Below are 27357 nucleotides of genomic sequence, written 5' to 3'. Positions count from 1 at the left end.
GCACATAAAAGCACTTTCCCTACTGCAGCACAATACACTCAAACCCCAATATAACCAACACGGATATAACGAATTATCAGTTATAACGAAGTAAATGAAAAATAGTCTTGTCATAGATACAGTGTTATCAATGCACTTTTATAACGAATATAACAAAGTTATTTTATTGTGTACTCAGAGCTACCAGTACACGACTTCACAGTTGCACAGAGATCAGTAATGGAACCCAGAACTAGGTATATAGCCAAGCCATTTAACTTCGTTAGCCATCGAAAGATTATGAAGCATTCTGAAATTCAGTGGCATATTAAATATGCAAAATGTCTCGGCACCTAGACTACACAATGCTAGTCATGAAGAGTAGCTAACGCCTACATTAACTTGGCAGTGCTCCATTGTAATTGCTGGACAAACTTTTGGCTAGAAGGAAACTTAACTAAATCGAGGTAAGCATGTCAGTTACGTAAAATACAGGCGGTGAAAATGGCAGCATCAACAATGCTCATAGGATGAAATGTTCCGAGGAAATTTTGAAGTAAAGTGCTTAACAAATGCTGCTACTCGAGAGTGTAATTTCATGCCAGTGTGCATTCGATCCCACTAGGTGGCATGAACTCTAATCTGAATGAAAGTCAATATACTAAGACGCCTATATAATACAAACTAGAAATCGAAGAACCAAAAGTATTTCTCTATTAGGCCTAAATTGTCCCATTTCGTGAAAAATACAGTAGATTCCTCATTCTTGTCAGGCACACACAAGCCTATGTAGCAATGAAGTGGTGAACTACCAGCAGAGCAAAGCAACAAACACCGTTGCCAAGTTACAAAAGGCAACAATACAAGAGGCATCTTTTCGCAAGCAAGGCGTGCAGCAAAGCAGGAAACAAACGTGGCAGCGAAAACACCTTTGTCAAAGCCTGCATACCGTAACACTGACACAAGCACCACAGTGTATGCTGGGAACAAGAGACAATGCACAAAACATAAGGAAGAGTTACCAGGTGCCCTGGGCAGCTGGTTCTTGATAAGTATTCACCCACGTTATAAATCTAACAAGACACAATGCTATTTTTCAACTCGTTCACTGCAGTCTTACAAAGTGGTATGCCCTGTATCACATGGCTTGGGTATACCACCATGGCCAAACATTAGTTCTCAAGTAGCGCACAGCTTTCCTGCACCTGTAAAGGCTTTCTGCAACAAGCAAAGACAGGTTCAGACAGACTTGCTCAGACAGACCAACCTTAATATTTGCGACTACTAACTATGTAATGTTTGCAACACAGGAGAGACCAACAGTAAATGCTAACCGCTGAACAGCCAAACCATAACCGATTGAATTAAATGCGAGCATGATAAATCAAAGGGGGCATGTTTCGACAGCTGCAGCATAATGCACTGCCAACCGTTGTGCCAGTTAGCAGTGCTCAGTTCTTTCCTTAATTTGGTTTGCTGAGGTTACATTGCCCGAAAGATCGCTCGGAAGCAGCCCATCAATGGATGAAATTGTTGTGTAGGGCCCTCAGTGTTTAATAAAACGTTTAAAGAAAGCCTCAAGAACACTGAAAAGGAAAACAGGGCGCTAAAAGGGGCAGACGGCAGGCCCGTAGCTGAGAAGGGGGGGGGGTCGCCCCCCCCCGAAATTTTGGTGAAGTATGTGTTTTTACCAAAAATAAATAATAAAAATAGGTATTTTTCTCAAAAACTCAAGGTTTTCAGCAAGTAGCCCCCCCCCTCCCCCGAAAAAAAATTCCTGGCTACGGGCCTGGCAGACAGGGCACGGGCCAACCCACACATGCGACACCATCAACTACCGCAGCCTTTGCACCATCAAGTACGCTCATCTGCTCTACACGTCAGCAGAATGCATCAAAAGGCATACTACAAAATGCAAGCATTGCTTAGGACAAATTCTACGAGGGGACTTTTCGTAAAAACCAGGGTTGGGGTCGGGCCTCTCGCAAACCAATGCACGTGCAGCGTAATGGCTGACTACATTCCCTAAAGCACCAAATAAGGTAAAGAAAATAAAATTTGGCGCGCACAAAAAGAAGTTGAAGTTCACATTTAGCAAACACTGTTAAAATGTACTTATATACATGAGGCACTACAGTTACGTAAGTATTAAGGACGCACATTTGTACGGTGGTTAAATCAAAGAAGATCACACTGGAAACTTAAGGCACTAGCTTTGCAGCCGCTGACTAATCTTGTTGACCATCTTGATACATCATCATTTTAATTAGACCACAACTGTATATATTTGCCATGAAGAAAAGCCTACACTGCAATCATAACAATGTACTCTACTGATCTCACATATTTGAAATAACATTCCTTTTTCAATGCTGAGGTTCATCTGTAACTCAGCGCAGTTAAAGGCAGGGCTTATACAACCTTTTTATTGACCTTGGAATTCGTAACTGAAATTTTTCGCTGCACAGTGACCATAGGCACCAAGTTCTCAATCTGATGGAGAGGGGGAAGGGGGCAATTGAGGCCTAATTTTCTGTGGAGGAGAGGCTCGAGCTCTCTAGCACCTCCCACTCCCTCTAACCCCTTAAGTGCCGAATAAATCACAAAAAATTGTTTGAAAATTGCCAAATCTTTTTATGAAGTGAAAGGCTTCAGCAACACGTTCAAAACAGAAAAATACTTGCGAAAACATTTTACGGCAGATAAAAATGCTTTATTCATCATATTTTGCACCGTCATGTAATACCCCATACCTGGGCCATTTGATGTGCATTCCGAAAGAAATTTCTTCAAGTCCAGAAAGTAAGGGTTTCATTTGACTACCCGTGGACAAAATGCACTATTCCTCAAAAGCTAAATTCAAACTAGGTGAGGCTACCATCCGTGTGGTAGCGTTCAAAGCATAGCACTGCGCCATGTTCAATTGTACCGCGCGAGAAACGCAAGATGCACATTTAGCCATTTAGTGTGCAGACTCATTCAACAAAAGCGCCAATCAAGAAACCCGTGCTGCCATCTATGTTTTAAATAGGAAAACAACATTTGACGAGCTGGGCTCGTCAAAAGCATCCTGAAAGATTGCTAAGAGCCATGAGGAGCACAGGTAGTCATAAGAAAAAAAGTGACGACTGCTCATGATGAGCTCAGGTCGTCATAAGCGCTTAAGGGGTTAATCGGCACCTATATTATGGCGGCTTTCCAATAGCCAAGTAACATTAGAAAGAATAAAAACAGAGGAGATGAAAGGAGAGGGTGATGAGTTCACATGCAGATGACTCACTTTCTTTTTGCGTTTGGTAAGTTTGTCGCCGGAGATACCCATGGCGCTGAGGATCTCGGCCATTTGCTTCGGATTGATGCCGCAGTTGTTGGCGACATTCTTCTGGCAGCGCTTGTGTACATTCATGTTGCATGCTGCGACAAATCGGGACAGAGAAGCCTCACTATAACGAACGTCGAGTAAACTTGTACAGCGCTGCCCGCATTTAATGACTCGGGTATAACTAGACGCTATAATCACTTCAATATCACACACACTCACACTGATGCTGCAAGAAAACAATTCGAGTGACGATGGTGTCATCATGGTACTACGCACACTATACCATGATATACCATTTATGAAAAATAATCTTGTGATATTCCTGCCCCTCACCAAACGAAGTTGTCAAATTCTGCCTGGCAAATGATGCAATGCAAGGCTGGCCACTGTGAACACATCCACAACTGCACTCTGGGATCTCGTACTGCCCCGTAATTCTGTGAAAAGGTTGCATTGATCCGTGCCACGTAACACCCCCAAAGCAACAACTCAAGACAACGCAATAGCCTGCATCTACTCAGCATTAATAATGCCTGTAAAGTGCTAATTCCTGAAATGACCCCACTGTACTACAAAGTAAGCAGGCTCAGAAGTGTGGTAAGCAGGGCCAGTTGGTAATGGTGTACTGCATTACAATGAAAAATAGGACGAACACAAAAAATGACAAAATAGAAGATGGAAATAGAAGATGGAAATAGAAAGATGAGAAGAATATCTTTGCGTTTCGTCCTATTTGGCTCTGTTCCGCAATAAGCAGGCTCAACCTCACTACCCCCATCAGTTCTTATGTAAGGGGGGGGGAGGACAAACTGGAATAAAGATGAAAATATGCTATATTAGCACCACATGGAGGATACAAAGTCTGAGAGAAAACGTTCAGCATTCTTTTATTCTGTTCTATAATAAACCTGTATAATTTACGAAAACTAGAACAGAGTTATGAAAGAATGTCCCTCCAACTCTAACTTCTTGTTTGCCTTTAGTGGACACTCAACTAAATCAATTATAACTGTGGCAGGTTGAATGAAATGCATGTAATGACAGTGTATGGCAACGCACCTTCACACTGGAGTCCCTGTCGAAACAGGCCATACAGCATGGAACCACAGTGGTCGCAGAAGGTTGGCCGTTTGTAGTTGTGGACGACGAACCGATGTGGGATGTTGATGTTGAACCGGCTGCCCGCTGCCAGCTGAGGAGTTGAGAAATGGACAAACAGTATGTAGAACATACATTTACACGAACACAGCTGAACAAAGAGCATGTCCGCTACATGCCAGCCACCCGAAAAATCGTTCAGAGATGTACGAACACGCAAGAGGAACAAACGCCTGCAGTGTACCAGACGTGTTTTTCCCATAGTATGGTGATGCTTTTAGACTTTGTTATTATAACAGTTCATTAGCAGCTTAGCATCTTTAACATTTTGCACAACATGAAAGTAAACTGCAAGTATACGTGAGCCAGAAGCAGTGAAAACCAATGAATACAGAGCACAGGAGAGCACAGAAGGAAAATGGTTACAAATTGTCCCTGTTTCAGTAAAAACAACCGAAATTACTGATAAAAAGAAATGCAACCACAGAATGTAAACTAAGTGCCTACAAATCACTAGACTACACTGCAACTGTATGGTCCCCCCACCTCACATAAAGCAACTAGAATCAATTCAGAAACAAAAAAAAAAAAAACAGATTCATTTTCTGTTGTCATGATCGTAGCTTTTCACCTTCATAACATAGTCACATACTCACATCTTTATCACTGCAAACTTTGGAGCATAAGTGCACACGTGAACGCGTAATTTTGCTGCTCAAGATCGTCCACACATCATCCGGTGTTCAGGCACCCTTCTCTTTTATATCCGCTAATGCGCGTGCCACTAGACAAACCCACAGACTAAACATTATTCCTTTCAGGACACACATTGACTGTCTTAAATTTTCGTTTTTTCCATTCACAGTTGAAATTCGGAACAACTTGGCTTCGTGCATTGACTTACGAAGAGTCAATGCACGAAACCATCTTTCAATCTGTTTTGTATTATCTTAGTGGTTGTCCTTTTTCTTTCTTCACACTAACATCTGTACCCACACCTGATGAACGACTTCGTTGCACAGTCATGTAAGCGTATCACATTTTAAACTGTTTGTACAATCTTAGCGTTTCTTCTTTTATTACTTGTACTAAAATATGTACCCACTCCTGCTATGTCTCAAATTCGAGACAGCAGCATTTGTAAATAAAAATTTTAAGAATAAGCAATTCATCATCTGGCATTAGAATAAATGCATATTGGATTGTAGTGTTACACCTGAAAGATTAAATGTCAGTAATTTGCAGCCAATACTACTATGTGAAGAAGCACAGGTAATGTTCAACGCCACTAGCATTTGAGGTCAAAGTAAATTCCAGAGGTCAAAGTTAAATTCCAGAGCTCCGGGCACAAACACTGCATTCAACTTACCTCGTCGTTGGTGCTGTCTTTCATGCCGGGGCATTTGGTAACCACGAACTCGTGGCATCGCTTGTGGACTACACACGTGCAAACTGGATTGAGAAAAAAACAATCACGGACCAAACGAATGGTCACGTTCCAAGCTCAACACACTGTGAAATGATGGTAACGAGTGACTCAATGCAAGAGCCTCGAAACAGCTGAATGAAAAAATAAAAGCGTGCAAATGCGAGCCAGTTGGTACGTATCCATAGTTAAAAACAGCACAAGGTAAACACGGACAAGATGCAGCGCTAGTCCTGTGTGCATCTTGTCCGTATTTACCTTACGTTGTTTTTTAACTATGAAAAAACAAAAAGAGATGACAGACAAAGAACTAGTTATGTACCATGTCTAGCAGTTGTAACCAAGCACGGATACAGGCTTTTTTTCGAGAGGTATCTAACAGAGATGGTGATTGGAGATGACGGTGACTGCATGGACCCTTAAAATTAATAACTTTATTTCTGTTTCGGTGAGCATTCTAATGACACTTTTTTTTAACCCTTTCAGATACATCCTGTGAAGAAATGTCTGTAAATGCATCAAATTTATGCAACATTATTTCAAGGCACTCGATATTCTATGGCAACAAAAATATTGTAATATGCTGATTTGTGTGTTTTATAGTAATTAACCCTATATAAACTGTAATTAAATATCTCTTTGTCCTGAAGCCCTTCATGTTCTGCTTCTGCATAAATATAATCAGATCTCAGGCTAGAAATGCAGTGCATATTTGTTTGTGGTTATGTCCTGTTCAAGCAAAGAAAACTTATACTTTTGACGTGACTCGTGAAAAGCGTCATGTTGAACGACTCTTCAAACATGGTAGTGGCTTCAGCAAGGTCATCATATGCAACGGTACATTGCAAAATAAGGTTAAATGAACACATATTTATTATGCAGGAGGTTCAATTGATACAAACATTATTGCATCTTACTCTTTCTTAGCCACTAGCAAGCACAGCTACCAAAAACAAGTGATGTACACAATTGAGTGCAAAGCATCTTAAACGGTTAAAAAGATGCAAACTCACCCAGCTTGCTATTTTAACCTAAACCAAAGCACCGCCTTCATGGCTGGGATAACACACAGCGTGTACTGCTTGAGTAACATCCAAACTTAGGCCAAATTTTATCTCTCTCTCTCTCTCTCTCTCTGTGTATGTGTGTGTGTGTGCGTGCGTGCGTGTGCGTGCGTGAGTGCGTACGTGCGTGTGTGTGTGTGTGTGTGTGTGTGTGTGTGTGTGTGTGTGTGTGTGTGTGTGTGTGTGTGTGTGTTTATTTGAATATACAGCCTCAGTTACTTTTTGAACTCTAAGCACCATCACAACATACACGTAAGCCATCCTGCCATCCCTTTGTAGGAGTTCAACAAACCTTTACCTGTACAAGATGAAAAAGAAAGAATTGCATTTCCTAAGGAAGATACGTAACACGCACACCCACTGCTCTAGGGGATTCAAATTACTTATCTAAGAAATACTAATTACAGAGAAAGCAAATTTCTACAAGGCTGGTTAGAGGATGCAACACAAGGTGTATGTCACTACACGCCACACATTACTTCCCTCAAATGTTTAAGGGATTCCCGCTTTCAAAAGAAGCAACAAAGTGAAAATATTTCCAAACATGAAGTCACACTCACCTTGACATTGGTACCCTTGCTTCCCTAGGCCCCTAAAGGAACACAAGAGGACAGAAGATGTGGTTCACTATAACATTCAAAGAGCTCTTGGAACACATGTGCAGCACACAAATGCATTAAGCAACAAAGAACAGCACTGAAAATGCGTCCTCACAAGCAATGATGAATAAAAGCACACATGACAATAATCATGCAAAGATGACCAAGAAGTGCCTAACGAATGGCCACATATTAATAAATACACTGTACTGATACAGTGCGATTAAGATGTCATTTTCATGCACTCTTAAAGCATTGCAAAAGTTCCGAATATTATCAAAATTTCGAGACAGCGAGTTGACAGCAGTGACTGCAAACAATTCATAGTACCTACTAGTTCTACTTCAAATTTCACTAATGATAACATCATTCAATACATAAGATTTGAATAATTATCTGCATAAGTGCATAAGCTAGAACCTTGTGGAGCTTCTACTCAACAAGTGAGCATCATAAAAATAAACAAAGCGGGGCCGGCATCATGAATACAAGCATGTCATCTATCTGAAAATTAACGGCAACTTTGCCGTTTAAAAACTTTCCTCAATACAACAGATCTTTCACAGAGTTCATTTTTATTCAATTTTCTGTCATTTCAAAGATCAAATTGGACAGTCAATTAATTTGTCCTTGACCTTTCAATCTGTTGGCCTCCTGATGATACCTCAGCTGGAGGAAAATTATCCCAAACAGCTCAGGGCTCCAGGATCACTTACCTATCAAGAATGAGCCTTCCTCTAACCATGATGCTTATTTTGTAGCTAACCTCTATAACAGAATGAAACAGTGCAAATTTAAGCTAACAACACACAGGTAATAAGACACATGCACAAGGGCTTATGCATGTCCCGTACTCTACATCGTCAGCTTTACGATGTTGGAAAGGGTGGGCACAAACCCAAGCCCCCTTGCCCAGAAACGAGTTACTTCTGAACCCATATACATTTCCTGTGGCCTTTCAGGTGAATCACATCTTTCCCAATGAAAACCCTGTCCTCTTGTAAGCTTCCTGTGCATAGGCAATCCACATCACATCTCGGTAATATACCCACTGAACAAGTGTATCAAAAGGTAAAAAAAGTGCAAAATATACAAGACGGCTAATTAGGCAGAGACAACGCAAGCGCTGTGTGCTCGTTCTGTCTGTCTTTCTGGCTGCCCCATATGTTTTGTCCTGTTTCAACCCTTCAATATGCACCACTAGCCCAGTCATCAAGTACTATTATGGAAAGGTATCAAGCACCACCATGTTATTTGAGCCCCATGGAAACATTAAAGCCCTCATTTTAAATGGAGCAGGCTTTGTCGTAGGGGTGGATGAGGATCTTTAACTCTTTCAGATGTGACCTTTGAAAAACTGTCTGTAAATGCGTCAAATTTACACCACATTATTTCAAGGCACTCAATATTCTATTGACACAAAAATATTGCAATAATACAGTGACCTATGTGTTTTATAGTAATTAACCTTAATTAAATTCTAATTAAATATATATTTATTCTGAAGTAATTCATGCTCTGTTTTTGCATAAACAGAATCAAATCTCAGGCTAAAAATACAGTGCAAATTCGTTTTCCATTATGTTCATTTCGAGCAAAGAAAAGTTATACTTTCGACGTGGCTCGTGGAAAGTGGCACATCGAACGACTCGTCAAACATGGTAGTGCCTTCAGCAAAGAAAGTGATCATGTGTGACCGTACACTGCAAAATGAAAGTTAAATGAAGACATTTATTACGCTGGAGGTTCAATTCATACCAAATTCAACGTAGCTTACTCTCTCTTAGCCACCAGTCGACACAACTAGTGAAAACAAGTGATGTACGCAATTGTGTACAAAGCATTTCAAAGGGTTACGTAGGAGGACAATCAGTTGAGAATTTCACACTCTGCTCTACACAACAACCCCAGTGTTCCTTGTTCCCTCACAACTTCCTTGTCTTTCTTCTTATTCAGCCACTCTAGTTCCAGAGTCAAGCACACCCAACTCACCAGATGAACTCGCGGCAGTGAGAGCAGAAGGTGGGTTGTCTCAGGATGGTGGCCATGAACTTGTGGCCATTGACCTGGTGCACCCGACGCCGCATGGCCCCACGGCGCCGGTTGAGGCCCTGCCGCTGCTTGAACTCGCGCGGCTTCTCCGCCACCACATTCTCCGCTGCGCATCAAAATTTAGTTAAAACTCTGTTTTGACAACACCCTTGCTACAGTGAACAAATATGATGCCCAATGCTCTCCTAACAGTGATTGATTGATTGATTGATTGATTGATTGATTGATTGATTGATTGATTGATTGATTGATTGATTGATTGATTGATTGATTGATTGATTGATCGATCGATCGATCGATCGTTCAATTTACCCAAATGTAGTTTGGTACCTAAACTGATACCGAACTAAACCAGGCTTAGCTTAGTATCAATTTATAACAAAAATATTCAGGCTATCAGAGGAGCTGCAATGAAGTGCTTTAGATAAATTCTGACCATAAAGATCGCACTAAGGTCTTTTTGCATTGCTCTTCTATGAACACGCAGGTTTCAATGTTTTAGAATTAAACTTGAAACAATCTGTTAACCAGAAATATCTGTGAAAATGGCAGATTATAGTGGAAGTTTCATGAATACAATGAAATGTTGTTTTAATCTTTCTTTTGCTTTACAGCCAACTGTTTCAGCTTCCGGGATCTGTGAGCGATGTTGCAAGCAGTGAGTAGATTGCAGTTCACAGCAGTGACGGGTCCGACGTTCCTGCAGTTTAGGCACATCGTAATCTCCGTGACAGGACTGTCAGGTGTGACAGCCAAAAGTGTTACACACTCTAGTGCAAGCTCACAAATCATCCTTTCCATATCCTGCTTTCAGGCCCGTAACTAGGGGGGGGTTGAGGGGGTTCTGACCCCCCCCGAAATTTTTTTGATGCTTTAACTTTTCGGGTGATACTAAAATATTTACACGCCTTCACAGCGACCCCCAGCTGCCAAAGTTACACTGCAACTTTCCTGGCATTGCTTCCCTCTTCTTCCTTTCTTCAAACCTACCAGAACACCTCAGCGCTCCCTCCCCCGCACGCGCACCTGCCCTATTTGTACAGCTTTGCACTTCGCCCTCGCGTTCCTTCGAGTCTTTTCTTTTTCGTCTTTCACCCCGTAGCAGCTCCTTTATTGATTCCAGATGCTTTCCTTGTGCATTGCCGCTGGAGAAGTTATCCGTCTGTGCGGACCGCACGTGTCGGCTTTGGGTTTCTACGAAAAGCGCGTCTCCTTCTGTGAAAGTAAACAGTTCGACAGCAACGGCAACACCAACACGACGTGCGCAAATTTGCCAGGGAACGAAACCCCTAAGCGGAAAAACTCAGCGGCGCATTCCGAGGACGCAGGCTGCAGGGTAAACTTTTCTCAAACTGTAGTCTTCGCCACCGAAACGAATCATCGAAGATGACATCTACTGAAAGACTGGCATATCCGAGCAACTTCGAACAACCTTAACCACACGCAAGGAAATCTACCTCTTCTGTACACACAAGGTATATGCGCCTCCCTACAAAGCACACAAAGCGAGGATACAGCCGGCACACAATCCGGCACCAGCGGTCAACTTTCACAGGAGAGAAAAAACGCTGCCAAGCTGGGCTGCGCGCGGGAGTACAGAGGCTGACGTCACAGCCTACAAAGTGCATTTTTGGGGGGTCACGGCTATTTAATTAGCGCAGCCCAGAGAGAATTATGCAGGCGCCCAGGGAGCCGTCTGTGAAAAGGTGACTTTTTCACAGGAACGGAGCAACACCTGCTTTCTGGACTGTACCACGGGAGTGCAAATGTCTCGGCAGTGCATTCTTGGGGGGTTCACGTATATTAAGGGGAGTATGGAGTGCCCATGGAGTCTTCTGTGAAAAGGTCTTTAAGTAGCGTTAATCCAGTTTGCTGCAGCGGGAGTACAATAATGGTCCTGCATGCACACCAGCTGTAGCGGCGTTCAGAAACACATGCGCCACGCGGGAGCCGGCGCGTTCATCACACTTCTACATTCTAGCCACTGTAAAGTGGATAAGAGAGGAAGAAAACATCGCCCGCCGTTCACGCCAGGCAGTCGAAGCAGTCGCAAACGTCTTTTTGGAGCCACTGGCCACTTCTGTGTGCGTGCACAGGATTGCGGCAGCAAAATGAAAAGACACTCTGCAACAACGAAGCAAAGGAGTCTTGCGTCTTACTTCAAGAAAGTTCGAACCGATGAAGCGGACGGAGAAGAACCGCCTCCTTCGAAGGATAAAACTTCGCCCTCCTCAGCACTGGTGGAAAGCCAAGCGCGTCGGAACTTCTGTAGCGACTCAGGAGAATGCACCGGTTTATGTGAATCACCTGAGAACGAACACAAGCAGGACACCCATGCGCCGCCGGAAAATGATGGTGGCCGCAGTGCAACTCCAAGTGACCTTTGTTCTACAGTCAACGCTGGGCAAAGTGACGCCTTTACCACTGGGCAATGCCCAAGGAAGGTGAGTGGCATGGCACCTACACATTCTGGTTCGCCTCCCCTCTGTGCGACGAGTGCGAATATTTTGGACTTGGGACTGTTTGTCTCGAAAAGCAATAATGTAAATGATCCAGAGACGACGGAGAAGCTGCTGCTCAATCCGTGGACCCCTCCGGCTAACTATGATTATCCAGCCACAGGAAAAGGAATCTGAAGTTCCAACCTCACTGGGTAGATCGTTACCCATGGCTTGTTTATTCAGAGAAGCTTCAAGGAGCATTATGCAAATATTGCGTAGTCTTCGCAAGCGAGTGTGCAGGAAAAGGGGAGCACCAGCGCTTGGGCTGTTTTGTAACTAAGGAGTTCACCAATTACAAGAAAGCCATGGACGCCTTTAAGAGCCACGCATCCAGCAGTTATCACGCCATGTCAACAACGCTATCGGAGAACTTTTTAGCAGTCCGGTCCCGCTCACAGCATGACATCTTAACACAACTTGACCACGGTCTTAAAAAGCAGGCGGAAGAAAACCGCAAGAACTTGCTGCCAATAATAGAAACAATCCTTTTCTGTGGCAGGCAAGAAGTACCGCTTCGCGGCACAGACGACTCTGGTCCGATAAATATGTCTGAAGTGCTGCCATTGAAAAATGATGGAAATTTCCGCGCACTGCTTAGGATGAGAGCAAAATGTGGAGATGCCGCCTTGAGAGCTCACATGGAAACATCTCCGGCGAATGCGCTGTACACGAGCCCAAAAATTCAAAATGAGTTGATCACCCTCTGTGGTAAAATCATACAAAGAAAGATAGTTGAAAACGTCAACTCAGGTTCGTGTTTTTCAGTTCTAGCTGACGAGGCCACTGATATATCTCGCACCGCCCACATTTCCCTATGTGTAAGGTACGTTGGACACGACACGTCGGGAGTGCCCATACTTAAAGAAGATTTTGTAGATTTCGTTCCCGTGTACGATCTCACTGGCAAGGCGCTGGCGAGCACAATCCTGAACAGCCTTAGAGGTCATGGCTTTGACCTGAACCTACTTTGCGGGCAAGGATACGACGGCGCGGCATCAATGAGCGGCCACCTTAACGGTGTTCAAGCCTTCATTCGTCAAACAGCGCCCAAAGCGTTGTACGTGCATTGTAGCGCCCACTCGTTGAACCTTGCTCTGCTTCACGCATGCAAACTCCCCAGCATCCGCAACTGTTTGGGAACTGTATCCTCAACCTGTACGTTTGTGAGAGCTTCGCCACAGAGGACGAACCAACTGCGAGACAAAGTAGAAGATTTAACACAAGAAAAAAGAAAATCAGTTCTCTCCTTTTGCCAAACAAGGTGGGTAGAGAGTCACGATGCATTTCAGCGTTTCCTTGAACTGTACGTGCCTATTGTACAATTCCTCGAATATTTGGAAGAAGAGGCCGCGTCATCTGATACTTCATCAAAAGCTTCTCAACTGCTCAATGCCATTACGAAGCCCGAGTTTGTCGTTTCGCTTCAGATCTGTAGCGACCTCTTCTCTTTGACACTGCCACTTTGCAAGTTTCTTCAAAAAATTGACTGTGACTTGGCTCAAGCGTGCGATCACGTAAAGAATGTTATAGACGTTCTTTCCACAAAAAGGGCTAGTGCGGAAACGGAATTTAATAAGATTTTTCTGAAGTCGCTCTCTTTGCTGAAGATCACAAATGTTGAGATGGCCCTACCACGCATCACTGGAAGGCAGATGCAAAGAAGCAACGTACCTTCTGCTACTCCCGAAGAGTACTACCGGAGGAATGTGTATTTGCCTTTGCTGGCTGACTTCGAAAATCAATTAAGAGACCGGTTCGATGCCCATAAGAAGGTCGTGGTTGGCCTTAACATGCTGCTGCCGAAATTCTGCGCATCGGCTAGCCTTTCTGATATTGATGATGCAGTGCAGTTTTACCTTGGCGACATTCCTTCCGCTAATGTCATCGAAGCAGAGTTCACACTGTGGGTGAACAAATGCTGCCAGATCGAAGAAAAGAATCGCCCAGCTTGTGCTTTACAGGCCTTAGAGATGTGCAACCGCGACTTTTTTCCGAACATCCACAGCCTACTTTCTATCCTGGCGACTTTACCCGTGTCGACGTCGACCCCGGAACGGACTTTTTCCACACTGAGAAGGCTGAAGAGCTACCTTCGAAATCATATGAACAACGACAGATTGACCGGACTAGCACTGCTCAGCATCCATCGAGAACTTCAAGTGACCCCAGAACAAGTCCTCACAGAATTTTGCAAGTTGCCGAGAAGGAAAAACTTCCTCGTTTAAACTTCCCTCTATGTTTCAAGAGTCGATTAAAAGCTAAACCCAGCTAGCCCAAGCTTCAACCCTTCTATTCTTTCGCAATTACGAGGAAACTATCCAGCAAGCAGAATGTGCGAACGGTAACAAGAAGATCGGAATGTCGGGCGACTTGTTTGTTTGCTTGCATACATACCGTCACGGACTGCCATTTTTGCGACCCGGCGTAACGGCAAATTAACGGGCGCCGCACTCCCCCGCTGACCGGTGGAACCGTTCGCTCATGAAAAGACTGGTCTTTAGTGCAGGGAAGTACTGAATGGGGTGTTCTTCTTCAAACGTTAGTCGCCGATGTTTGATCCTTTGTACCTACGGCGGCGTCGGCAGGGTCGTCAAAGGCCGCGATGCACCCCGAACCAGCTGTAGACTGCAAGACGCACCGGCTGAAACCAAGGAAACTGACCATTCCCACGGGCAAAACTGCTTGTGGACAAGCCGTATGAGAGAACCCCAACAGGTTGTCACTCTCGCTCAGTTGAGGACCCTCTCCTAATTAAAAAGGGACGCGGTCAATATATTTTTAGGGTGGAGTTTCTAACAATGAAACGTGCATGATTGGACCCATGTAGAGGTCTCTTTTCCCCCAGGACGAGAATGAGGGGACACGGAGGTCGATTTAAGCGCAGGATTTCGCCTTGCTAAGCAGTCTAGTTGCTGACCAACATGGTGTAGAAGGAGATCAAGAAGTATCCCTTAAGTGGTTGTGGCTCCGTATCGGCTGGCCACCTAAACTTAGCCATTCGTCTAGTTGTGACGCGAAATTAACGTCTGTAACGTAGGCATCGGTACTTGAATCTCGAGTAAGTTCAACCTGCCCGAGATCGGCTTCAAGCACTAGCCTACCGGAAACACCAGCGCTGCAACACCGCCGACATCGCAGTTGTGCCAGAACTCTCTCTGACTTCTTGCATCCGATCGTCGTGGACTCAACGCTGCCGGTCATCACAGGTATCCCTTCACCTGTTTATACCTTCGGACTTTCTCATCTGTAGTTTTATTGTTGGTTAGTTTTGTGTAGTTTGTAATACTTCTCTCTTGTAAGCTGATTTATTGATTTTATATGTATTTTGTTAGTTGGTATTAAGTGTTGTACTAGATTCCTCGTGCTGCAATATCACTAGAGTTTTGTTTTTCCCCACACACGTCTCTGATCTCTTCACTGTCTCTGCTTACGTACGGAACGACCTAACCTGCTGCCATTCCCGTCGCCGACTTCGCGCTGGCGACGCTAGAGTGGCAGCTTGTAACACATACATACCGTTTTTGTACCGTGGTTACATTGTGTTACTTCATCAGGAGCCGTTGGTCGCGGTGTCCCCGGCTTTGGTGGTGCTATTGTCCAAACTTATTTCTTGCTTTAACCAGAATTTGAGGTTGACATACCAATTTCTTTATTTGGGTACAAATAATTGAAAAGTACCATCGAATTATTACAAGTAAGCGATGTACTTGATTTATTCACAAAAATAAGCCAGTATAAATCTTAAAAAATGGCAGCCGTTCTACACGCAAACCCCCCCCCGAAAAAAATTCCTGGGTACGGCCCTGCCTGCTTTCTTTTTGTGCTTAAAAATGCATTACTGGAGAACATAGTCACCACCTGTATGTCAGCTGACAGGTTGAATCTACTATGAAGAGCTTGCTACCATATCTATTTTAATTGCTGTTATTGCAGCATGTCTGCAAGTATTCTTTTATAAACAGGCACGTTTTGTAAAGCTACTGAAACATGTCAGTAGGCAGACAATTCCATATGCCTTTCACATTTCCCACATCAATCTTACAAGGCCACGATGATTTAATTAAAAATTTCACATAAAATACCATACGAATAGCTTGAACTGCAATAATTGAACAGCAGAACGGTCATTTCATTAGATCTGTTTATAGACATTCTCACATGCACTAGTTTGCTCCCTAAGCTTTCTATGTGCCAGTCTATTCACATATTTGTTAAGGTATTGAAAATGTTGGAAACAAATTTCTGCCCTTTGCCACCTCCTTCACAATGTCAAGTTGTTGCACCAACTCCTTACAAAAGCATAACAATGGAGAAATCAAAAAAAGAATTTTTTCGTGACTTACCTGAGATAAGTTCAATGACCACATGGATCTTGCCTCCGGGTTCGAGGTCAATCTGTCAAATGTGACATTCCTTTTTTAATCGCTGTTCCATCACAGACCCAACACACGCACCTAACTAAGAAGTTGCCATCAGCGAATGCTATCAGCACAAACTAACACAAATAGTAGCCTTACATGGAACAAGGTCACCAGGTTTCCTTTAAACTGGCTCGCATGAGCTGTTAAACACCAAACTTCTCAGAGTTTCCTTTTTTCTAAAAAAATTGGCAATTCTGATAAAGAATTTCTATAGCTCTGGAATGCCCCCCACCCCCCCTTTTTTTTAATGCCATAGCTCTTAAAGCATGTCTCCACAACATTCATTCAATGACACAAGCTTCCGTTGCTCTTGCTAAGAAACATCATAAATTCACAGCACAACGGCAGTACTTAACATGAGGATCGTAACAGAAACAAGATGAAATGCAAAAAGAAATTAAATTTTATTTCATATATTTGTACTTCAATTTCTGCTGCCATCTATATAATTATATACAAGTAAGCGCAGCTTTGGAGAAATATAGTACAGAGCTAAAAAAGACAGGAAAAGCGCACTTCCACTATTTTTGGAATTGAAATTTACTATGCATAAAAAGAGAATCTTTTTCCTATGTGGTGGTGTTCAAATATCAGATATAACAACTAAAACATTATGGGGCTCTCTCTTCCTTTTGCTTGGTGCACTGTGCCAGTTTAAGAATGACTAAAACGTTTCCTCATGTTTTGAGAAAATGCACAGTCATGTTGGTAAACCTTGAATTATCGCTCATTGCACTCAAGGGTGTTATCTAAGAAGTTTATGGAAGGCAGGGGCTTGAAGTCCGATAGATGGTTTTTGTCTGTACCCACCAGTTATTTGATACTGAAGTAGAATAACTGATTTATTTATTGACTGATTGAAGTGATCAGCAGTGGTCAAACAAGGGATCCTCAACTCAATTCCGGCTGTTGTAATTAATTTGGAACCACAAACACATAGCATTCAATGTTATAAATAACACTAAAATATTGAGTTCCAGCCTATGTTAACACACCCCCGATCTTACCACCATTCTGCCACTTTTACGATTAACTACAATTGTTACCTCACTGATCAATAAACTGTCAGCACTTGTCCCAGAAAAAAAAAAAGACTGCAAATCCCATTACAAAAGCTTGGCCTGCCATTGGATGACTGTCCTGTGGTCTTTCCTGGCTTCTACGTAGGGATACTCCCACAGCAATATAAGCATCACCACGCAGAAATACCATTGCAAATCGCATAGACTGCATAGTTAATACTGATAACTTGCTCATACTTTCTTCTAGATATTTTTTTTACTGTTTTTACTGTTTTAGTTGGTTCATGCATTTTGTATACCGTGTGTTTGGCCGCCATGAAGCCGCCCAGTGTATGAGGTGGCTAGGTTCCCCTCAAGCTGCTCAATGCAGCTTTTTTGCCTGGTCATCCTCGCAACCATGTTGTGAATAAACTCAATTCAATTGTTGTTCATATATAATGACTGTTAAATGTAAACATCTCTCTACTGATCTTGCCTTTCGTTTACTTTTTAATTATAAACAAACTCATCCCTCTTATACAATTACGAAGTCAATCTGAATTTTGACCATTCTGCCTGAGTGCATAGGTACCACTGCCTTAGTTCCTATCGAATCATAACGTCTCACAATGAAGTCGATGTTTGGAGAAAAATCTCTGTGACAAAGTTTCCATTACAAAACAGTGTCAATATAGGCAGTTTAGTATTCCTCTTTTTAGCTGGAAAAAAATTACAAAAGCAACACATCACTCTAGAGATATCTACCAACAAGCACCTTTCATAATCTAGTATTAAAAATAGGTGCTTGAAATTACGATACTGATAGTCAGGTCAAAATTCTGATGCCATGTCCTTGGCACAGTGCTCGATATTAAACCATGTTGAGCAGTCAAGTAATTTTAACACTGATGCAATCTTCCAGTGGACATTTTGAAATTGGCTTTGTGGAATTTTGAGAAAAATGTCAGAATTTCGTGCATTACATTCGAGTGTCCATGACGCAGGAAGTTAACGTGTGTCATAGGTCAGCCACAGAGGTCATATGATGGTGGTTTTGTGCAAACAACAATTTCAATAGCTGAAAACATACCACATTGTTTGCCAGTTAGAACCACATATTGCGGTTCAAACGAAGCGGTTTCTAAAAAGAAAGCTGCAGATACACATGCTCTGCACGACTCGGATGAATAATAAGAAAATCGCCATTCTGAACACCTGTGGTCATTTCCTCCATCTAGCTTTGAGATTCTCCAGATTTCAGACTAGGCAAAGAAATTGCATTGAATTTTCAAAAGGCTTTTAACTAATAGCTCCACTTCGTTGACAGGTCTATATAACAATTTCTTGGTGAGATAGTATAAAGAGCTTATGAATTTGTATGCTCATTAAGCTCCATTGAACGTTTAACATAGTGCGGGTTTTCGGTCACAGTATCATTTCCTTTTCTTGAGTGGCTAAATTAAGTACTACACACCGGTGGCCAAAATATATGCTAGAAATGTCAGTAAATTTCCATTTCTACTGAGCCTTACATGAAGGCCAGATGGGCAATGAGCTGAGGCTGTGAAATTAACCCTTTCCCTACTTTTTTTTTTAAAATCAGTTTACCAGAAAAAGGGTCAGATTTCACTTAAATAAAACTGTTAGGTGCATATATTGATTGAATCTGCAGTTTTGTTGTTGGTGAATCTCTAACGTGGTTTGCATTTTGAAGGAGTCAGTGCTTTGTTATGTTGGTATGCAGAATGCATGATTTTTTCAATAAGCTACAACGGTGGGCTGCAAGGCACACCATGCCTATGAATTTTCACTATCTGTTGAGATTGGCACGCCATCCAGTTTTTCCTCAAATGATTACAATTATTAGAGCTCGTGCCATGTCATCTTTCCTGAGTATATCACTTGTTACTTTTGTGCTGCAAGTAGATATACAATATTTAATTATTAAGGGACTCATTGTGGTTATGCTGCATGTATCATTAACCTGACTGCTCAGTTATGCTAAAACTAAGCTTCCGGAACTGTTTTGTATGCCTTTCGTAGGTGACCGAAGGTTGCATATCATGTCCACCTATGTTCATACATTACTACATACATTACTATGTATCTGCTATGCATTAAATTACTAGCATACATACATTACAGTACTACTATGCATACATTTTCTAGTATCAAATGATGAGTTTTGAGGTAGAAGACACATGCCAGACAAGCATACATGACAGGAAACAGTGTGTGTATTACACATGGCGTGTAAAAGCGAAACCGCGAATGAGGGGGGCGCGATCTGTCGCCAACGCCTTCCTTTCAAATAAGCAGGCCGCGCACTCGCGGGAGTAGTACGTCTCGAATTACTCCCGAGGCCGCGATATCGGTCACACGCCATCGCCTGGAGACAATGGCACGGCGCGAGATCTTTTGCGCTCCGTCGCGCGCAGCCGACAAATTGACCGCAATCAACCACGCTCGGCTGAGCCTAGCTCGACACCGTGCTCCTAATTGCGGCCCCGCGTTCTAAAACGTGCCTTAGCGGGGAGCATATAAACAGTGCGGCCGGGCAGGCGAGGGGGCCGGCGGCGATTTCACAAGAACCCGACGCGAGAGACCTTGAGACGCTCGACGTCGCAAAGGTAAACAATAATCTCGCGATTTTGGGTCCGTGTGGCGGTGAGCGGCCGGCCGCTAGCCGATCGCACGTCGCACGGCCGATATCGCGCAGTGCACACACACACACACACGCAGATCGCGCGATCGGCTGCAGACAGACAGACCACGGTATCGCAGCAGCGGTGAATGGGCGTTCCGAACGTTTCCCGATTTATCCGCCGGGATCGGAGCGGCCACCGTCGTGGGGGTGGGAGGGGAGGGATTGAAAAGGAATGGCGCTCACCCAAATGTCGTTCTCGTTGCTGCCTTGCTCCTTGGCCGAGTTGACCAGCTCGTCGAAAGAGACGCTGCAGTTGGCGACAAAGTCGTCCGAAGGCAGCGCCGCGTGGAACACGGTGAACCCCAGGTTCTGGGCGCCGTGCACCTCGGCCGTGAAGTACTCGTTCCAGACGGGCTTGAAGGTCCGCTGCTTGGTGCTGGATCGGCTGATGAGGATATCATCGACATTGATGGACACGTACGGGTCTATCAGCATCAGTTGAGGCTTCGAGCCGACCACATTCGCGTGCCGTGTGGTCAAGTCTGTCGGCTTGAGTTCCACGGCTTCGCATATCTTCAGCTTGACGGTGCCCGTGAAGCTTGGCATGTCTGCGGGGTACTCGCTCTCTCTCCGGAGCTCTCCTCGGTCGGGGTACTTCTCTGCGCCGGTGGGGTTCTTGCCGCAGGGGCTCAGTGGCCCTCGTAGCGCCGTGATCCGCGCATACCGACGGCCGGCTCGTCGTCCGCTGCGCGGCTCCCCGCGGCCTCAACCGAGATCGGCAAAGACCGAATTACTTCGTTTTCCCGGCCCCCACGAAACGGCCGATTTCGCGAGGACTAATTATGCGGGTCAAGCCAGCTATCCCACAATGCGCGAAAAACGGCCCCGGCGCACGCGCAATGTGTCCGCGAAGCCGCAGTCGTCGGGCGCGCTCCTTTATTTTGACAGTGCAACGGCGCGCACTTCGTGCGAGCGAAACGAGCGGCGCCGTCGCGCTCTCGCAACCCTCGGCATCCCAAAGAAACAACAGCCGCGAAATGCCACAATAAAAAACTTTGTTCTATGCTCCAAGTTTTAAAACATTTAGATAATGTTGCCCCCTCTATGCTCAAGCTAGTAAAAATAAACTTTAAATTATTTAAGTAATTTAAAAAAAAACTACTTATTTTCTTTGTTAATAGATGTCGCGACAATTGGTAAGTTCTAAAACACAGCAACTTTTTGAAGGTGCATTTGGAGGCGTAAAGTTGTGAAGGTGTTGCAACTATTGTGTTCAAACAGTATAAAGACCTGTTATGGTGATGACGTCAGTCCCGATGTTTTTGTGATGTGCAGAGTTCAGAGGTGGGCGAAGAACGGAACGCGTCCGCCGCTGTTCGAGGGAGAGAGAGGAAGCGCCGATCTCGCCGTTAGGCCTCGTTTCGCTTGAGCCGTCTGCTGCTCGTCAACTCTTTAGGCTCGGCTAGCTCATTACAAGCGGGGTCGCAGCCTTTTTTATCAAACGCGACAAAGGCGAGCTGCAGTGGCGTCGTTGTCATCGGTTTCCGCGCATTCGCCAGCCCGAACGAAGCGAGCGGCGGTGCGATTACCTGTTGGGGGGTTTTCGGCGCCCGATCGACACGGGTGATCAACAAGCGTAGCACATCGGCGCTCGCCAAAGCGAGTTGCCCTGCGTGGCGCCGGAACTATGCGGAGAAGTGGAACCGCGGGAGCTCATCCTATATTTTCGTGCACGCTGTACCCGCGCAGTGATGCTCAGAAAATTAGGACGACAACAAGGCGGCGCTTATATAAAGCGACACTTGTTCAGGCTCAGGTTTACTTAGATATAAGGCTCCGATACAAGTATTTTTTTCTTAGGAAAAAACATCCTTACGCCTATAATGCACGTCTCGTGCTTGCAATTTCAGATAATTAACCCTTCCGTTAAATAAAGAGCATGTATGACGCGATTGAAATGCATGCAACAAGTCCGGAAAAAGAATTTAAAAATGGTTTTAGTCTTTTTTATACGTATACAGACACAAAGAAATCCTGCGCTTCGAAGGATCTACGAACAATGAAACGCGCGGCGCACACATGATTGTAATTATCCAACTCAATTCTCTAATTAAATGAATCATCGTCCCACTCACATTTGTAATATTCTAAATTATTATAGACAGCTGTAGCAAGGTGGTAATCAGATAAACGAGTTATTCTGATTGGAAACTAAGCGACAATTAGAAGAGTGATGGTTCACATACGCTGCAGGAAATGTACACATTAATGATATTTCAAGCACACGCTGTTCGCAAGTAGGTAAAAACACTAGCAACCATGCTGATCGAGGATGTTTGCACCATCGAGTCACAGCCGAGGAAGTGCCATATGAAAGATGACGCACGGCGCCGCAGCGCGCGTTATCAAGAAAGCGGTGACTTCACCGCGGCGGAAGTAAATATACTACAACGCTTGCCGCACGTACGGACAATGCGCGCGCTTCCAGGTAAAGTACGTGCAGCAGGAAGAAAACAAAACATCTACATTTAGCGTCACATGAACCACGGATTTTTTTTTATCGAGGTCGATAAAAGTTATACAAATAGGCACAAAATGATCGCCCGATTTCGAGCGCATTCCACGATCGAGTCGCGGTCACGGCAGCATAATTTAAACAAAACGAATTCCCGCATTGTTTTTTTTTTTTTTGTACATGCAGGGTGTTTCACCTAACTTGCTCCAATTATATATTTTTAATTTCGCGCAATCTAAACAAAACCCGGAAGAAAAAAAAAAAAGACATGGCACTTACCTTAGCATAGATGAAATAGTCCGACGTTGCTGAACAAGCGTTACAACATTTCTATTGAATATTTTTCCTTGGAGTTACTATTTTAAAGGTTAATTAAGCAATCTTTGTTAACTACCCAGCTTATTGGATTGGCAGTTATCTTAGAATGGATGAAATATCCCAATGTCTCAGAACAAGTGCTACAACTTTTCTATTGGAGATTTTTCGCAAGAGTTGTCCACCTCGGTGGTGCGATGGTTATGCCAGTCCGTTGATATATCCATGGACGTTCGGAGTTGTTTCGGATGTCCGACTGATAATGTGTTTTCATTGGGAACGGTGCTCGCATGCTGACCCGAAGGTCGCGGGCTCGGTCCCGGCCGCGGCGGTCGCATTTTGATATTATTCTGACAAATGACGGTGGTGCAAATGTGGCTGCGACGTACACTCGGCGCCGAAAATTCAGATACCAATACAGGTCGTAGAAAACATTGAATTTCCCGGCAATTTGTGACTGCATTCGGTCGAACTGCCCAGTACATGTGGTTAGCGCGTTTTAGAACAGGCAGGAAATCTTAACTCAAGACTGCATGCCGAAGCAGCGCAGAAATATTTAACTTTTTTTCTTGTGGCAGGGCCTTTAAAACTTTCAACGCCCACTGTACGTTGGATAGCCTCGGATATGTGGCAACCGCATACACGGCGTATACAGCCATGGAGCTGCGCTTCCCGGGAGTTTTAAAGCATGCCTTAGTTTAAAATAAGCTTTTCCTCTGAACGTACCCGTGCAAACCTTTGTCCGTGAGGGCCAGTTTCTCCTATTTCGCCGCTAGCAATTGTGTTATTAAAACAACTGGTGTCGCAATGTCGGCGTTCCCGCGCGCACCGTGGCGTCAATTGTGCCCGTTTCCTGTTTCGTCTTTTGGTAAGACGACCTTGCAGGCACGTTAGAGCGCCACACTACAAAAACGCGGGGCCTGTTGACGGGTGCAGGCAGCGTCGTTGTAAATGGGAATGCTTAGAGGTGGCGCACGAAGGCTCCGCGTTGTGCAGTTTGTAGCACGACGCGAACGCTTGCTTTCGGTTGGCGCCCGAAACCGAAACTGAAGCGGGTGGGCATCAGGGCGATGTGCGTTCGTGTTTCCCGCTCGGGCAGCGTATGCGACACGAATTTAAAGGGACACTAAAGAGACAAACGATTTTCCTCGTATCAGTAAATTATTACTCTTTCACGATACCAAAATCACCACGCTTGCCGCGGGAATTAAGCTAAGACTCTTGGAAAGCGAGGAAAATAACGCTCAAAAAGAAAATGCGGACGGCGACACCATCGTGAAGCTCCCGCACTAATCGCCGTGACGTCGTAGACTTTGACGGTGTCTAGTAGGGCATGAAGCAGGCCCGGGGGGAGGGGGGGGGGGGGGCTTGTGATTCATTGTTTCACCTTATAGTGTCCTTTGGTCTTGACACCGTCATACCTGAAAGATCGGTGTAGCTCACAGTTTTAACCAAGAAATGCACCTCCTACAACAAGTGTATGTACAACGGCGTGATGTCTGATGTGAAACTGCCCAAGAGCGCGCGAATTATGGATACGAATGTGAAGGTTTCGGCTAGTTGGTGCTTTGCACAGACATTAAGAGCGCGAAAAAATATAAACGAAGGACGAAGCGAAGGGACACAGGCAAGCACTAACTTCCTACTAAAATTTATTTTGGAAAACACACTTATAAGTAATGACACAGTAGCAAACCTGCGTAAAAAAATAAATAAAAGAGAGCCGTTATCCCGTGACGTATCGGTGAAGAGAACAGGTAACCAAGTTCCGTATAAGAAAGGTTAATGGAAGGCATGCTTATCTTTACGGATATATCCGGGATAATGACCCTCCCTCTTTTGTATGACGATTTTTGTTTTTGCGCAGTAGCGCTGATCTGCCTGCTTTAGTTGCAAGTCAGCGCTTGTCCGATAAATTATACAATGAAAACTGTAGTGTCGTTAATTTCACCTCTATAGATGACAAAATCAATGTCAAGTTTCACTCTTAAATTTTCCGCCTACGCCTCCAAAGATGACCTCACTAGTTTCAGTTTTTTTTTTTTTTCGTCTTTTGGTCTATTTGCCTCAACGAAATTTCCTGAAACATGGCTGGCTCCCTCAGAAGACAACGCACTTCATTTTTACCGCTTAGGAACCACGCAGGCCCTAGTAGACGCCGTCAAAATCGGCGACAGCCGATCGCCTCCGCAACTATCGTCCCCCTCATGCCCTCGGCAATGTTAGAGCACGAGCGCGCCTCCAGACCGGCTGTGGTTAGGGTTACTCTAGCAATGCACTCCGAAGGCGGCGTCAGGCGGCGTCACCGGTCGTTCGGCTCATGACGTCAGCACGTCAGTCTGGAGTACGCACCCATTGGTGCAGACATCGTGTGCATCCGTCTTTGAAGAGGAAATGCCGCGGAGTTCTAAAGTTGTATCCGACCATGGACCTCTTATTCACAGGAGAGAAGAAACACCTCCTTCCTGGACTGTGGCACGGGAGTCAAAGGCTGACGTCACAGCCTCGGCAGTGCATATTTTGGAGGGAGGGGGGAGGGGGTCACGCCTAGGCTATTTAGCACAACCCAAAGGGGATTATGGCGGCGCCCAGGTAGCCTTATGTGAGAAGTTCTATAGTTGGTTTATTGGCGCAGGACTGGCATTTGCTTTTGTGAAAATTTTTCGTTCGGTAATGTGCCTTTTTTTTTTCTTGTCAAGAAAACAGGTACGAACTTTATATGTGCACAGAATAACCCTCTCATAGTGCACAATGGTATCTGTTTAGTACCTCTTGGCAAGATCCGCTCGATCAGCACTTGTTTCAATCCACTCCTTTCACGATGCCATGGCGCATGCGCCTTTCCCCCAGTGGAAGATTTACGAAACACCCCTTCATCTCGCAGGCTTTTGTTCTGACAATACCGATTGTCCCAGCTCCTACCAAAACCCTACCAAAACGCCACAGGGCAGCACAGGAAAATGGAAAAGGCGGATTGCCACATACAGTACATAAGTCAACACTATAAAAAATTGATACTAAGCCAATTAAGACTGGAAATAGTGAAATCATTAAAGATCCACTTTTGTTCAAATTTCTCCATTCGGAATCTCACTATCGGCACTTGGTACCATCAGTGTAACTTGGATTCACTGTTATTAGGATCGCTTTCTAAGGAAAAAGCTCTTGAAACTTGCATGGGTGAATTCTTTATTCTGTGATGCCTTTTTTTTTACTGTAAGCACCCATGACACAACAATGCGCAGTGGATGTTGTCAAATTCCACGATCAGGGTTGTGGTCACGGTGCCATGCCTTTCTCTCATTATGGTCATTTTGCTATTCATAAAGCATTATTTACACAGCTTCATCTTTTCCCTTTAAAAAGGAGAATGTATTGCGATGCTGTACGTCATAAGGAACAACGAAAGCGTTTCCCTTGACTACGTTGTGTTGCAAGAGGCGTAGCCAGAATTTTTTTTTTCGGGGAGACGATTTCAACCACCCTTCATGTATGTTCATGCGTGCATTTGTATGTGTGTATCAGTGTTGTAGGCATTACCGAAAAAAAGTAACTAAATACGTTACTCGTTACACTATAAAAAAAGGAACGCGTTACCGCCCTACGTTACCTACAAAAAAATTAACGCGTTACCCTTACCGTCATGGGCGTCCGGAGGGGGGTGCAAGGGGGGGCAGCTGCCCCTCCCTGGAATTTCGGATAATATTTTTCTATGTGGTAGCAATGAGCTACACAGCTTGATTAGCACACTCAGGTCCCGGCCTTCTCTATTTCCAACCAATTTCGTGCGTTGCACACTATTGATTAATCTTGCCGGTGATTTCATGGCAGTGAAAGCTGTCAATGCTGGATCCCCTCCCCCCCCCCCTTGCACCCCCCTGCAATAAGTTCTGCGGACGCCCTTGCTTACCGTTGCCGAAAAAATTAACGGACGTTACCTCTGCCATTACTCCGCAATCATAAATTTTATTCGATGTGTCTTTGCTGCAGGAACCCACAATAACAATAATTTAAATCTTAAATTTATGTTCCACATAAAACTTCTAACCCAAAGAACGAATATACCCAAAATTCTGATTTAGCGAGTATTACTTGCACAAATGTGCTGGACGTAAGCAATGGTATAGTGGCTTAAAGTTGCCTTTAGAGTTACGTGTGATTGACTGTGACACATGGTGAAGCCATTTTTCTCAATGTGACATTATACAGAATATGAGATTCAATCATCAACGCTATTCGCAAAGAAAGCATCAATGAAATCTCAAGAAATTTGCAATAATTCTGATGATGTACTTCTGCTAGCAAAATAGATGCGCGAATTTTGTAGTAGTAAAGGAATGCCTAAGTGGGCTAGTCACGTAAAAAAAAAGTATCTGTCCATAAACATTTTTTGTTCACTTTAACCTGTATAATTACC

At 44.1% G+C, this 27357-nt stretch overlaps 1 protein-coding gene across 4 annotated transcripts in view; it reads right to left on the bottom strand.

Moving 5' to 3' along the window:
• Nucleotides 1-21047, bottom strand: part of LOC119373452 (calcium-independent protein kinase C) — a 60003-nt gene extending 38956 nt beyond the window's left edge. For 3 of the 4 annotated variants that reach the window (XM_037643475.2, XM_037643476.2, XM_037643478.2), the window contains exons 1-7: nucleotides 20354-21047; nucleotides 16385-16436; nucleotides 9481-9646; nucleotides 7450-7481; nucleotides 5769-5851; nucleotides 4361-4493; nucleotides 3260-3393 (exon numbers count right to left, since the gene is read on the bottom strand). In XM_037643475.2, the coding sequence (XP_037499403.1) occupies nucleotides 3260-3393; nucleotides 4361-4493; nucleotides 5769-5851; nucleotides 7450-7481; nucleotides 9481-9646; nucleotides 16385-16436; nucleotides 20354-20716 (963 nt within the window). In that variant the 5' untranslated portion in view covers nucleotides 20717-21047. The remainder of the gene's footprint in view (nucleotides 1-3259; nucleotides 3394-4360; nucleotides 4494-5768; nucleotides 5852-7449; nucleotides 7482-9480; nucleotides 9647-16384; nucleotides 16437-20353) is intronic. The other variant, XM_037643477.2, reaches the window with a different exon arrangement.
• Between the last annotated feature and the right edge of the window lie 6310 nt (nucleotides 21048-27357).

This window comes from Rhipicephalus sanguineus, chromosome 11, assembly GCF_013339695.2.
Source record: "Rhipicephalus sanguineus isolate Rsan-2018 chromosome 11, BIME_Rsan_1.4, whole genome shotgun sequence".
Taxonomy (NCBI): domain Eukaryota; kingdom Metazoa; phylum Arthropoda; class Arachnida; order Ixodida; family Ixodidae; genus Rhipicephalus; species Rhipicephalus sanguineus.
Note: the sequence above shows the minus strand (reverse complement) of the source record. Positions and strands in the feature narration are given on the sequence as shown.